The 15203-nt window shown below is 32.6% G+C and overlaps 1 protein-coding gene across 1 annotated transcript in view; it reads left to right on the forward strand.

Annotated features, from left to right (window-relative positions):
• Window positions 1-4794: 4794 nt before the first annotated feature.
• LOC129233415 (oxysterol-binding protein-related protein 3-like) overlaps window positions 4795-15203 on the forward strand; it is a 56179-nt gene continuing 45770 nt past the window's right edge. Inside the window, 5 exon segments of the mRNA XM_054867445.1 lie at window positions 4795-4932; window positions 7986-8267; window positions 12476-12529; window positions 12633-12746; window positions 13953-14097. Coding sequence (XP_054723420.1) covers window positions 4795-4932; window positions 7986-8267; window positions 12476-12529; window positions 12633-12746; window positions 13953-14097 — 733 coding nt within the window.

Here is a 15203-nt window from a genome sequence, read left to right on the forward strand (position 1 = left end):
AGCAATCTAAGATTTTTTTTCGTTACATACTGAAATCATTTGAAATAGAGTTAACTTGTGAACTTAAGTAAATATTTTTATTTTTTTATTGTTAAAATGCTGTATTCATTCATTAAAACCTATATTTTTGATTAGAGAAAAGCTCCTTATGAATGGATGTCAAATGGTTTCATCTGTTTTGCATAAATATGACAATTAGTTAGATAAGAATAACTACATTACTTCTATTCTTTCACTATTGTTATTCTTGCAACAATTATTATACTGTTTGAAAACTTAGTTCAAAATAATTTCAATTACTTTTTAGTTCTATCATAAATACACATATGTTTTTAAGAGTAATTTTAATAGTTTCTTAAATTTCTTATGCTAAGTGGTTTCTGGAAGTGAAGTTTTTTTGTTTTTTTTTTTTTTTTTAATTTTCTATAATCTTTCCATGTATAAAAATTTAATATACTGTTTTGTTGATTTTTCTTTCCTTCCAAAAAAATTGTCTTGTTTTTTTTTTTTTTAACCATTTTATTAAAAAAGTAGCATCTTTTTAAAATATATCTTTAGTTCAACAACTTTACACAACTTAAAATGTTTAAAATACTGCATTTAATACAAACATACAATGGATTTCAAGTAGAGCAAAGAAAGAAAACCATTATCATTGGTAACGTAAATCAGGGAAATTTGGTGAACTTAATCAGGGAAAAGTCAGGGAACTTTTTTTTCACAGTTCCTGTCGCCACCCTGAAGAAAGAGGGGGAGGGCTGTCATGACGGTAGAATGCGCAGTTGAAAAGTTTCATGTTCAAAAGTTCGGTTCTCGAACGTGGTTTCAACCTCATTTTTCTGAAGTTTCCTTATTTTTTTCACGCTTCAAAATTTGGAGGGGGCACCGTTTTCTGGGGAAGGGAGTACCACTTCCTAAAGTTTCAGACACGTAGTAGAGATCAGTCATCCGCCATTTCGAAAAATATTCCAGCACATTATTTCAATAGTAATGGCTAAAGAGCAATAGTGTCCAAAAATGGTGGCGAAGACAGGGAAAAGGGGGTGGGGGTTCGTGACACAGAATGCGCAGTTGAAAAGTTTCATGGCAGTTCTCGTACGTGGTCTCAACCTCATTTTTCTAAGGTTTCCTTATTTTCAGGGGGGAAGGGACGCTGCCAAATTTGGGAGGGGGAGTCTTTTCTGGGGGGTGGGGAATACGCCTTCCTAAAGTTTCTGAGTTTTTGACACATGGTAGAGATCAGCTTTCTGGATAAACATTCGAGCACGTTATTTCAATAATAATGGCTAAAGAGCATCTAAAGAGCATTAATGCCCAAATATGGTGGTGAAAACGAGGGCGGTGGGGGGGGGGGGGTCATGACGCTTATTTTTGACAATTTTTTTTTTTAAATTTGGTTTTTAACCTGCTTTTAGTCACTCTTTTGGGTGGGCTTTCTTTTTTGAGGAAGGTAAGGGGGAAAGGGTTTGTTATGCAACATTTGGGGGGGGGGGCGCCATGGGTTGAATGTGTCCGATTATTACTACGCGTAAAAGAGTTTTGCCATCTCCAAAATCATTCCAGCATTTTTTTTTCTAAAACCCATAGATTAATCAGTCGCACCCTTTTTAGTTTAAAATCCCCCCCCCCCACAATTTTAAGATTGCAATGTGCAATCTGACCCCCTCCCCCATACAGATCACATCTTGTTATTCTGCAAAACAGGAAGAAACACGGCCACATACGTAATCTCATGACCTAACTGTAACTAAAATTTATGAATGTTAAACACATCAATGTAACTAGTGGTAATCGTACTAGTACAACATTTTGTTTTGTGCGAAAATGCCCAATTTTAAACGAGAAGAGGGAAATGTGCTGCGTTTTCCTCACAAAATCTGCAGAAGTTCACCTGCAGAAATTTTGAAGAATTCTGCAGATATTTTAAAGATTTGAGGCTTTTCCTTCAAAGAAACTGCAGTTTTCATGCTAAAATCTGCAGTTTTCCTGCTGAAAATTGGTGATCCTTTGATTACCCGCCACCCCCGCCCAGTCCCTTACCCCCCTGGCAGACCAAGCGGTAAATGATTGTCTAGGTGTGTCTCTCCATTACAAAAATTCTTAATGTACCTTATGAGTACTTTTTTTGTGCAGCCAGCTCTTAGTCTATTAGCTTTATTTTGATCACATACAAAATGTATGTCTATAATAACAATCTGTAGTATAAAGGATAAAATTTAGGAATTGTCACTAAAGTTGCAATATGTGAAAAAATTGCTGCTGTTTTGCATGACTCGTTGACGTACTGGCGAATTTAAAAAAAAAAAAAGGTGTTTAATGTGTATTCATGAAGAAGACTACCATTTGCGTGATGTTCTCTTTAGAACATGAAAACGTGACAGTTCATAAATTGGGTTCATTACCAACTGCAGTCATATAAGTACATAAATCCAATACACTCCAACAGACAAATAGAAAAATATGAAGTTTTCGAAGAACAAAGTATGAATCTAAATATCTTTCCTACTTTGATATGAAAACATGAATTTTCGAAATTTTTTGTTCTATAGCTTGATTACGCCACCTTGCGGTGATTTGAGAAAGTAGCTAAACAGGTGAAACCGTTCAATGTTGCTCAGACAAGGCAGGTGTCTCATTGAACTCATCATATCCTACGCAAGTGGATCGGTCTACACTTTAACTTTTTAGCCGTCATTAGCCAGAAATTGCAGCTTCTCCTTTGTGAGTTTAGCCTCGTCAAGTCTGTGTAGGATTTTCATTGACGGAGGTATAAACTAAAAATGCGAGAAACCTCCTTTTCGTTGTCTGGAGAAAGGTAGTTGCAACAGCTAAAAATGGTAATTAGAATATCATGCATGTACAATGAACTCCTGCTTATCCACGGAATAGGGTGCTACGGCAACCCCGGATAAGCGGATATTCATTTGATGCTGCAAAAAACAAACCTAGTACGCACTGGAGCAAAAGAAAATTAAGAACCTGACATATATTCAAACTCTCAAGCAAGGATGATAGAGGCTAACGATTAAACTAGTAACACTGAAAGTGATATAACTGTACTATGTAGGAAATGTACGTAAATGCAGAAAAAGAATCGCTTATTATTGCAAACGGACACAGAAAATCATGCAAACAGATAAATCAAGTTAAGTTACTCCAAAAACGTGTAAATCGGGGGATTTTTTTTTTTTTTTTTTTTTTTTTTTTTTTTTTTGAACAAAGCTGAATCGGTCACTCGTTTACAGGCATCAGGAGTTTAGATGTAAAAATCGGTTTTTAACTAGTCATGTTTCAATGACCGAGGAAAGTTTGATGTCATTGGGAAGAAGGGAGAGGAAAGAATGTCTAAAAATAGATTTTGCACTTGTTAAGTTAAAATGAGTATTTTCTACATTCAGTAATTAATAAACACAAATTTAAATGAATAAATTCTTAATAACAACATCAGCCCATGGGTAATCGGAAGTTCATTGTCATCATTTGCACTAACCTCTTTTATGGATCGTCTGTGAAGTATCCTATCATTTTAGTCAAAGATGGTTTTCTGTTATGATTGCAGACTGAACTAGTTATCATAGCTTATTAGCTTCCGAAGCTGTTAATTATTTTATTTATATTATACTATTCTTAGTGTTTTTTACTATGTTAATATATTATAGTGTTACTATAATTTTTAACTATTCCTCAATATATGTATTTGGACTTAAAGGGTAATAATTAAACCTTGAAATGCAAATTATCAATGCTAAAAAGTAGAATAAGTTTAGTTTGTTTTAAGTTTAAGAAAAACATCTGATTATTCGGACAATATTGCTTATTCGTCTTTAAATAATAAACACTTGTTTTTAATCAACAATTATTTATCACACATTATTTACCTTTCACAAATTACTCGTCTCGAAACGCTGTTAATCTCGAAATCATCGTTAGACATCGTCGTGTTAATATCGGAACAATTGGAGCAAGTTGTTCCTTTCAACTTTCATTATTAAAAGAAATAATTATAAAAACAATCTTACGAAATAAAAGTCAAAAAAAATTAAAAAATCTTAACATCAAAGGGGCATATATTACTCTATTTTATTCACAGAATAATAATTATAGAACTCGGTTTCCATAAGAAATTTTGTACTTGTTTGAAAAACGGAACTTTTAGCCCCTCTCTCCTCTACTTGTGTTTGTCAAGTTTTCTGAAGGTTTAATAGAAAACATTAAGTATCATGAGTCAAATTTGTAGCTTTGAAAGAAATGCTTATATCTTCTTGAATATCAGTGATGCTTTCTCGAAAGTAAAATAGTTGTGCATAGTAAGCTAACTAATTTCTGAAATTTACAGCTTATTCCCAGCTATGTACGATGAAAGATGATAAAAAAAAACCTTCAACTTGTTGCTGACTTAAAAGCATGGGTGGTTTTCTTTTTATTGGAAAATGACAGCTGGAGCATACCCTTTATGTTCCAGAAGTTACAGTGCAATTGGTCTGTTATTTCTCGAGAAATCCCTGAAAATGAATTTTTGCAAGTATCCTAATACTTTTGGTTTGGTGATATATATATATACATATGCTTACGCAAATATCTGTACAACAGGCATTTAATCGATTTGAGATATACATTCATAGATACATTCTGTATTTTTGTAAAGTGGATTCTTTCTTAATTAGATGTTCAAAATCTTTAAATATACTTTGGTTTTCTATTTAGATGAGAATGTTGGCAGATATTTTGAAAAATGTTGCAAGGTGACCATGAAATCCAGTTTTTCCTGAGTTTCAAGTGAGCAAATCTAAGAACATGGCTTCGTCGTTGCGTCATATTGCTACGGAGCCTGGGAATTTAAATCAAAAAATGAGCACATCTGCTTCAGAAAAGGGATTAAATGAGCTACACATATGTGATCGGAGAAAAAGTCCAAGCAGAACTTCAGATTCCGTGAGTATCTTTCTTTATTCACTAGATAAGTTCATTATTGCACAAAACTTTTGCTTGTTGATTCATTCAATTTTTAAGTGGCTCTTGCAAGTAGCTACATGGGCTAGGATGATGGTTTGGGGATAAGTTTTCTAGGTATCTAAGTGAAGTTTAATTTTTAATAGGGAAAAAAAGAGACTAAAAAGAAAATTTAAAAAAATGGTACCCTATGAATAAAGATGTGAATCTGCAATGAATCTTCAGTGGCAAGATACTAAAGCGAAGAAATTTCGATTATGAGTCATAAATTGTTTGCAATTTTTCAATCGATGAACTCAACGATAGCTATGCCTCGCATACAGGTAGGTGCCCGAACATAATGCGCAGATATTAACATTTGAGTGAAGGCATATAGTTGGACTCCAAAGGCATTGGTTGGGGTATAGATTTCTTGCAGTCCTTGAAAATGTCTTTAAATTCCTTGAATCCTTTTTCCAGCAAAAAAACGCCACAGAAAACTCTTGGAAAGACATTGTGATCCTTAACAATACTTGAAGTTTCAAACTTTTAAAAAGATGGGACATGTGTGCCTTAACTGTAATGAATAACTGAATGCTACACGAAAGAAATTTCCATTCACGCGTAATGAATAAAATCCGCACTGCGATCGATACTTCTAAAACGGCTGAGCTTTCAAGATAAAAATGCTAAAAGAAAAATATTAGTTTTATAAACTCTTTGGCCGAAAATCCCCCCCCCCCCTTCCCTTATTTTGTAGTCCTTCAGAATCCACAACTAGATCTCGATGTTTGCAAAAGATTCGCTTTCGCAAATTATCGTTAATTTTTACTTTTATTCTGAATTGATGATACTAAAATTTTGCCTTTTCATTTTTTGTAACTTTATTTTGTTAACTTTTTTAATGATTTCGAATTTTCACGCGATCGTCCATACAGAAAAATCACTTGTCTTTAATTCCAAGTTCTTTATTCTTCGGGGCATTTTTAGGAAATATTTTCCATTTTTGAGTAGAAGTATTTTTTGAGTATTGTCTCTATTTTAATGGAGTTTTTAGGGACTACTGTCCTTATTTTGATAGACATTTAGGAAATGTTGTCCTTATTTTAATGGAGGCTTTTGGGGACAGTTGTTCTCATAGCAATGAAGATACGTATTATAATATTTTTTAACCATTTATTGTAATGGGTATTTTTGGGGGAACTGTTGTCCTTATTCTGATGAATATTTTTAAAATGGTTCATATTCCAACGGGAATTTTTAGAGATTCTTGACGTTACGAAGGGCTAATGATATCATTGTAATAAAGATGTGCAGGCACTGCTTTGCCTCTTTTAATGAGGCCCCATGGTATTGTCGATACAACCAAAAGCCTCAGCATTCAAATTCTGGATTCGACTTCCGATTAAGTCATTGATACTATTGATCCGTACAGCACTTTCTATGATAATTTCTTAATTCCTTCATAAGGCACTTTGTTGTCGGCCATTTAACATAAATGTAACTGTTCAAGATAATTGGTCATTTAGACCACAGTTTCCCAAACTGTGGTTCGCGGACCCCGGGGGTCCGCGGTGCTATCCAGCTAAAACGTTAAATGATATTGAGATTGAAGTACAAGTAACGATCTTTAAATTCAAAAACAAAGCACATTTCTAATCACAGCATTACGACGCTGCCAGGGTAGGTTTGCCCGAACCATAGTAAATAATTAAAACCCCAACACACCATAAAAATACAACTCATATTAAAAATTAATACACTTAAAACAGGCTAAAAGTGCACAAACTTCAAAAGTTCATTTTTATTAGTAAACTTGTTGTAGAAATTTAGTGATAACATTTTTATTTCTAATTGAATTTGAAATAGAATTTTGCTTCCATAACTCAAAATAATAATGTAAGAAATGAAAACCAGACAAGAGCTCTTAAAAATACATAGGGCAATAAATAAATAAATTTAAAAGAAAAAAAGCGTAAAAATGTATTAGAAAAAATAGATTTAACTTTGTCAAATCTTTTTTTTTTTTTTTTTTTTTTTTTTTTTTTTTTTTTTTTTTTTTGCGCTCGGGGGTGGGTAGGGGAAGGGGTCTGCAGTGGGTTGGTGATTTTCCCGGAGGGGGTCCGCGGAGGTCTGAAGTTTGGGAACCTCTGATTTTGACTACAATCTAGTACCCAAAATACCACATTTTAAAAGGTATTTTGGGGACTATGGGTGTTGGTCAAATTTTGATTTTATAGGACAGTTGTCATTCTTGTTGTAATTTTTAAGGACTGTTGATGTTGTGGAGGAACGTTCACCTTATGGTAATGAGAATGTCGGGCATTTTGGTTACATTAGGGGAAGAAATGGGGTTCAAAAAATCGCACCTGATAATGTTTTGGACTGTTGTCTTAGAAGCATTATTTTAAACGATCTTTGGTGATGTTGGTAGCAATTGAATTTCGAGAATCCACTAACCGAAAATTTTGAAATTGAAGCCTTAAAAATACGATTGTGTAGGCCAACTTAGTAATTAAAAGAAACTGATGGCCTTCAGAGAACCTTGCCCGGCCATCATTCAAAATTGTAGTTTAAATAACGCAATTTTAGACGATCTTTGGTGACGTTAGGAGGAAAGGATTTTCGACTCTCTTGAGGAAAATCTTTGAAATTGAACTTTTAAAAATGCGATTGTAAATGTCATCTTGGTAATGAAACGAAAAGGATAGATTTCAAGGAATCTCCCTGGATATATTTCGAAATTGTAGTTCTAAAAACGCGTTTCGATGATCTTTGTTGATGTTAGCTGAAGGGACGGTTCGAGGACCATCGAAGTTGAAGTTTTAAACCACAATTTTAGGCTATCTTTGTAATGGTTTTGTATTTTTTAAAAATATCAATGAATTGAAACAAATGAATATTTTAGTCATTTTGTTGACCCTAGAAGTGCTGCCATCCGGAACGAATGCCCCTTCCAGCTTCCCCCTCCCCAAACTGGCCCGTGGATAAAATACACATTTTGAAAGCTGTTATTAACATTTCATCATACCTGAAATTTTCTTTCTTGTTTTCAGGAAATAAGTGTTGAAACAAACAGTTTATCTCACAGTTCGCATCAATCCGAACCTGTAAATCAAAGAAATCCTCAACTATCTTTACCTTTAGAATCATCAACTCCTGTGATAATGGATGTAGTATGTGATGAGAAGCCTGTTCAGCTCCAGAAACTGCACAGAGGAAGTGAATGGGAAATCTTAGAAGGCCTTAAGGATGGGAAAAAATGTGAAATTAAACCTAATAAATTTGAGGGCTATTTAATGAAAAGAAGAAAGTGGCCTTTAAAGGGTTGGCATAAAGTAATGTATATTTGCCTCTTGTACTTTGCTGATTTCTAAGTACTAAAATCAGGGTTGCCAGTACTGCCTCAAAGCAAGACTTTAGTATTTTACATAATCATAACTTGGTTTTTATGATAACCATGCAATTAACTAGTTGATTTCTTTTCTATAGTTGCACTTCTTATTCTAAATGCCTTATTACATAAAGTAAACTATTATTTACAACACATTTCATGGTGTTGATTTAAAATGCATACTATGATGGTAAAATGACTAAAATATAAAAGAGAGTAAAACATTCAATGATATCAATAATGATTTACAGTTAAATTGAAAAGAAAAACAATCTTTTTGTTTACATCTGTATAAAATATTATTAATAAATAATATTTGCGTTTAAAAATAGAATATTATAAATATATATATATATATTAAAGAGCTACCAGTAGAAAATGTCACTACATAAATCAGGGGTCTGGCCAGAGGATATTTGGGTCCGTTAACGGACCCTTCACAAAATTCTAATCAACCAAAACGGACCTTTCACAAAATCCCGATCAACCAAAACGGACCTTTCACAAAATCCCGATCAACCAAAACGGACCCTTCACAAAATTCTGATAAACAAGATCGGATCATTCACAAATTGTTTATTGAAAGAGCAAATGTGAAAGCAAAATAACGCTTATTCTGTGTATAAACCGATAATTTTTGGAACCTTTTCTGAAGTCAAATTAGAGGGATTAGCTTATACAAAATCGTCTAATTTTGCTAAAGGAAAAAAAAAAAAAAAAGGCACTCTTGTGATGCTCCTGCAAACGATAAAGATAAATAATTGCTACTGCCAAATAAATATAATGCTTGTTGTTTGTTTTATCACAGCTAATTAGCAGCGGTGTTGTTGTAAACTTTTCTGAAAAGGCGTTGGTAAGCAATTTTCTCCCCACTCATGATTTAATAAACAATAATAATATATATCCGCGAAGTGAACTTAGAACTGCAAAGGGATAGTAAGGGTGGGGGAAAAATATGATCGCTTCAGATAGGGTTACCAACTTCAAAATTATCTCCACTTAGAGTCTGGCGTTGAACCTTTATAATGACTTGATTAGAAAAAATTCTCATCATTTTACCAGCTTGTCAATATTTGCGTTTTTAAGGTGCGGTTGCGGTGCGATGTTTAACTGTTATTTTGGGAGAAAATTATATGGGTTTTGATTTTTCGATGCTAACAAGGATGATTAACTTAAATAAACTCTTTTAATTACCGTTTTTTTTTTTCCTTAGATGTCTACACTTTGAAAAATGCAATCTTTTAACATCGGATATGAGGATCATATTTTGTTCTTTTTTCAAGCTAACTTCGCTTTATTAGGATGCAAATAAATGAAAAGTCTTTTTATTTTTGTTAGAACTCTCATTTCAAGTTTTTAAAGCAAAATTCCATTTTTTATGGGGACAGATGTAGATGGTTTAATTTTTTTTTTTTTTTTTTTTTGCTTCAACTGTGTCTACAGATATTAATGAAATGTTTATCATAGGCCTCTAAAATGCAATTTTAAAATAATTTTATCAAAAATATTTCTTTTGCAAGCCGTTTTTATACTTTCGATGTCTTCACTTTGAGAATTGCGATCTCTTTGCATCCGCTATGGGAATCCGATTTTTCGAATTTTTGATGTTTATTACGCTTTGTTAAGAGGTAAACAATTAAAATATCTTTTTATTTTTATTAAAATCACGGAATTTATAAGTTTTAAACGAAATTCTGTGCTTTTTAAGAGTGTCTTGGGTCAAAAAGTTAAAAACGCTGTACCCTTATCTGAATTTGATTTTATTCATTTATTTTTTTGTTACAAATATTTTAAATACTGTACAGAAATGTTTCTAGTATAATTTAACATAATGTAGAATGGTAGATAAATATTGATACTTGAGAGAGCGATGCCCCCCCCCCCTCACTAAATGTCCAGAACAATATAAAAAACACTCCAGAATGATATTCTCGACATATAAGAGGAAAACACTTAACTTTAAGTTTAATTGATGCAGTTTGTGCCATCTCTAAATTCTAAAATTTCGTTTTAACAAAAAAAAAAGTTTTTTTTTTTTTGCAAAATAATTTGATTTTTCACAAAATTAATTCATTTTTCACAAAATTATTTGATTTTTCACAAAAAACGGACCCTGTGAAAAATCCTGGACAGACCCCTGTAAATTATTGTTTGCGTTCTGCATTAGACAAACTTATCTTTCAGTCATATTGCATTATACTACACATTTCACAGTATCAATGACAAATTGTGTTTGGCCAAAAGTGTTATCCATAACATTCTGCAACAAATGGAAACAGGGAAAATTTTTCAATTGCTGTAAGGTTTATCGATAGAAAAGTGGCGTACATAGCATCCCCACAACCCCACAGCACAGGGGCTGTGGGGGAGGGGAGAGGTATGAGAACACACGCTCTGAAAAAATAACACTATGTTTAAAAAAATCTATTGAGGGAGGGGGGGACCAAAGTTTTTGTACGATACTGGATAGAAGCAATGTTAGATCACTGAAAGTTAAATTATTATCAATGAGCTCCAAAATCAGTCCAAATGCTAGATATTAACCAAAAACCAAGTTGCCAAAAATCTATTGAGGGAGGGGGGGACCAAAGTTTTTGTACGATACTGGATAGAAGCAATGTTCAGATCACTGAAAGTAGAAACAGGTGCTTTTTAAAAGTACAAATCATGTTGTCCAGCCCCTCTTTGTTTTATGTATCCTATTTCCCCCATAAAGGTTTTAACAAAATATGTAAAATAAATGAAAACATTATAAAAGTTCTGTGTTAAAAAAAAAAAAAAAAACGTTTTTGGGTCTGAATCCAGGAGACCTCGTAGCACCTACAGCCTTGAAATTTTGAGCAAAATTACTTCAAGCCCCGGGGAATTTGTAGGTGTTTTTATTTTTTATATTTTTTTAAACTTTGAATTAGCTTTCTGTAATTAATTTTTTAAGCTAGAATTTCACATAAATTGCCTATTTAAGGGATGAAAATTTTCTCACACCCCTTAACATCCTATTTTCATTTGAAAAAGCTTTTTTTCTGCATTAGATTGTGCTTGTTCTAATTTTCTCAATTAATTAAAACGGCAGGTATAAGGGTTATGATTCAGCGAATGTCCTAGACTTAACTCTATTCAAGCCTGGAGCTAAAGACTAAAGCATTATTAGAGACCTTGAATTTGAAAGCGATATTTCAAATGTACAGAACAATCGTTTTGTATGGCTGTTCTGTATGTTCAAGTATGTAGCAGCTAAGGCTTTTAAACTATGAAATGTGGTACAAATTAGTTTGGATCCTGTTGGAAGGGCTCTCTTTGAAGTGTTTCTATAAAAATAGTTTTGTTGTATGTATTATCAAGTTCTTTTTGCCTTTGCATTGGAGTGTGATTTTAATATTTTTCTAAATTTAATGAGATCTTTACTGAAGCTCTTATTTTCTACTGGAAGAGGAGCACAATTTTTATTTGGTTATAGTTGTAACATATATTTTAGTCTGATTCTTCTTAAAAAGTGCTTTAAATCTTCGCAAACCAAATAAGTTTGCAAAGCAATCTTCGAGCGTTGGTGAGCAGCAGGGAGCAGAGCTCTCTATCATAAAGTCACATAATTATAACACCTAGCTAAACATGTAGCCAGGAAAATTGCAAATTTATCGATACCTGGTTTGATGCTCAGTTTTCTGTCTTTCAACAGGAGTAGCGATGACATAGATAGATAAGATAATCACAAACAACATTTATTAATTTTAGATACTTGCTCATTTTTGTTTTTTAAATTAATTTTACTTCTAAATAATAAAATATTAATATGTTGTAAAACTTGATTGAAGTCCTGGGTTATGTGTCCAAAATTGGGGTTTTATACATGAAAAAACTCTGTATTTATTATAAATAATTAATGTGCAGAAGTGGTTGATACCCAGATTAGTGTAAATATTTCTCAAAAGATCTTGCCATTGAGGTTTTAAATTTCTTAAAATTGCTGTTGATTTATGTTACTGCTTTTACTTTGTATTATACCTTAAGACATTTTAATTTAAGCAGTTTTTAATCTATCAGGAAAGTCGTTCTCAATGATCTGGGAGGATGGCAACCCTTATGTAATGACTTGTTTGTGAATTTAGTACTGTAAATTCTGATTTGAAATTAACTAATTATGTAAATTTTCAGCGCTATTTTTTGTTAGATAAGGGGATTCTTACATATGCTAAATCATCTACTGAGGTATGTTTGTTTTTTTTTTTTTTCATTTGAATTTTAGTTTTCTTTGCACCACCTTTATGTTTTAGTGATAATTGTCTTTAGGTCTCAAAACTTTTTTCCACAGATGGCTCGTGGCAAAATCCATGGTTCTGTTGATGTTGGTTTATCAGTCATTTCAACAAAAAGTCAGAGAAGACGCATTGACATCGATGCAGAAGAGCATATTTATCATTTAAAGGTTTTTTTTTTTTTTTGATTTTTAACTATGTAATATATGTGTACTCAATGGGAATTGATATTTTCCTTTCAACGTAATGAATGTCAAATTAAGACATGTTGCTATTAAATTATTATCAATGAGCTCCAAAATCAGTCCAAATGCTAGATATTAACCAAAAACCAAGATGCCAGTTTTTATATCTTTCTGTACCTTTTGTTCTCTGAACTGAGACTTAATTTGTATGGAAGCTTAAGGGAGCTTAATTCCTGTTCTTCTTTTGAATTTTTATAGATTAGACAATATCTAATTTTTTATGCATGAATAAAGTTCTGAAGAGCACATAACCTCTGCATTTTTGTGTTAGAAGCAAAACCCTGATTAAAATAGAACAGGTTTCCCAACTAGTTCATTTTTTCCCTCAAAAGTCTTTTAAATTTTTTTACTTCTTGGGTCCTTAAAATCCTGTTTTATCAATGTTTAATCCTCTTTTCTTTGGCTTGTAAAAAAAAAATGTGTGTGGTAGGTTAAGCTTCACTGCTTTCTCATTTGATGAAAACAAAATTTATATTATTGTTACTCTAAATAATCATGTTTCTAAGGTTAATAGAAGGCAGTGGAGTCACTTTCTCTTTGTCGAAGTAAAAGATAAGTTTAACTTGAAATGCTTGGTCTTAGCTATATAAATTTAGTTGAATTGAATTTTCAATTTGTATTTCAATGATAGCATTTAATCTAGCTATGCTTACATCATATTAAAAGGGAGCTTATATTATGACTTTTATGGGAAGATTTTTGTGTGTATCATACATAATTTGTTCATGATACCGGGAAAAGAACATGGAAGCATTTGCAATCAACTTTAGGGAAACCAGAAAAGAGCTATAAAAATCATTATTTTGTAATATTTGTGACCACAATGTATAGTGCATTATTGTTTTCTTTTTACTAATAGGTGTTTATTTCTAATTAACTTTAAGTGCAGCAGAAATCTCCTTGGAAAAATATTGGTTTTATTCACATAGTATGTGTTTATAAATTTTTGAAAATGTGTAGTGTTTTAAAATGAAAAAGATTTTATTCCATCTTATGCGTAACACTTTCAATAATTAGTCTCTTTCTTTTATCGTGCTATAAAGTTTATTCCTTTATTCAAGCTTTGTAACTATACTAAAGCTGTAAGCTGAGTATAATGTTCCTATCTGATTTTATCTTCCATATTTTTAGGTTAAAAACCAAGATCTTTATCAGGATTGGGTTTCTCAACTTCGTCATCATAGATTATATAGACAGCATGAAATATCATTTGGAACACGTGAGGCTCCAAAGATTACAACCCCTGTGGAAGAAATGCCAGGTAATGCTTAAGGCTGTTTTAATCATACATTTCACTAAGCTTATTTTTTTGCATATGAATTGTGAAATTTTAAAATTTTCGTAGCCACTTCTTGGCTCTAGTTTTTGAATTTCACGAAAATCAAGTTTAAAACAACATTTTAAAAATTTATTAAAAAAATCAAATATAGCTCCATTTTTAATTTTCTGCCCACCACATTTCGATTGAATTTTCTACAACCAAATAAAAAATATATACAGTTGGATCGCACTACAACGCGATCCGAGTTACGCGAAATGGCTACAACGCGAGTTTTTCCTGAGTAATGATTTTTTTTTTACTAACGCAAATTCTCCTGCTGCAGCGCCAAAATTTTTGAAAAAAAGAAATGCGGAGCATTAATATGGGCTTCATTGACACTAAATATTGGTTTCATGAATGGACTTTCATTCCTTTAAAATCACGGAAACAGGAAGTTCACTCACTGTACTAGTCTAAACATCACTTCGCTTTCGCGTATAGAAATATCCACTCCGCATTTTTCATTCAGTTTTTTTCATTCTACATATGAACTTTAATAAAATTGAATGGCACCCAAACGTTTTCTTTCAACTAAAGTTTCCGAAGATGGGAAGAAAAAGAGAAAATTTTTAACCATCAAAGAAAATGTCAAAATTTTGGACATGCTAGAACACTTAAAAACTGCGTCTAAGGTAGCACGAAAATTACAGAAGAGTGAATCTTCAATTCGTACAATTAAAAATCAAGAAAAGGAAATCTGTCAAAGTTCTGAATTAAGTTTTAATACTGAAGCTCGCAGAGTAGTGTCGAAGCAAAATACAAACAGGATGAAAATGGAAACTGCTCTTGCATTGTGGATTAAAGGGACCAGAAAGAGGGGTGTTCCCATGAATGGAAATGTTATTAAAGAAAAGGCTAAACGACTGTATACAGAAATTGCAGTAAATCTACCACTGCTCCAGCCAAAGAAGAAGAAAACATCGATGACCCTCAGGCAGGACCCTCGGTTGTTGAGACATTTCATGCTATTGCTGGTTGGCTCAATAGATTTACTAAGAGAAGCAATTTGAAAAGTGTGATCCTTCATGGTGAAGGCGCTTCACCTGATCTTGCTGCAGCAG

This window comes from Uloborus diversus, unplaced genomic scaffold (genome assembly GCF_026930045.1).
Source record: "Uloborus diversus isolate 005 unplaced genomic scaffold, Udiv.v.3.1 scaffold_397, whole genome shotgun sequence".
NCBI classification, from domain to species: Eukaryota; Metazoa; Arthropoda; class Arachnida; order Araneae; family Uloboridae; genus Uloborus; species Uloborus diversus.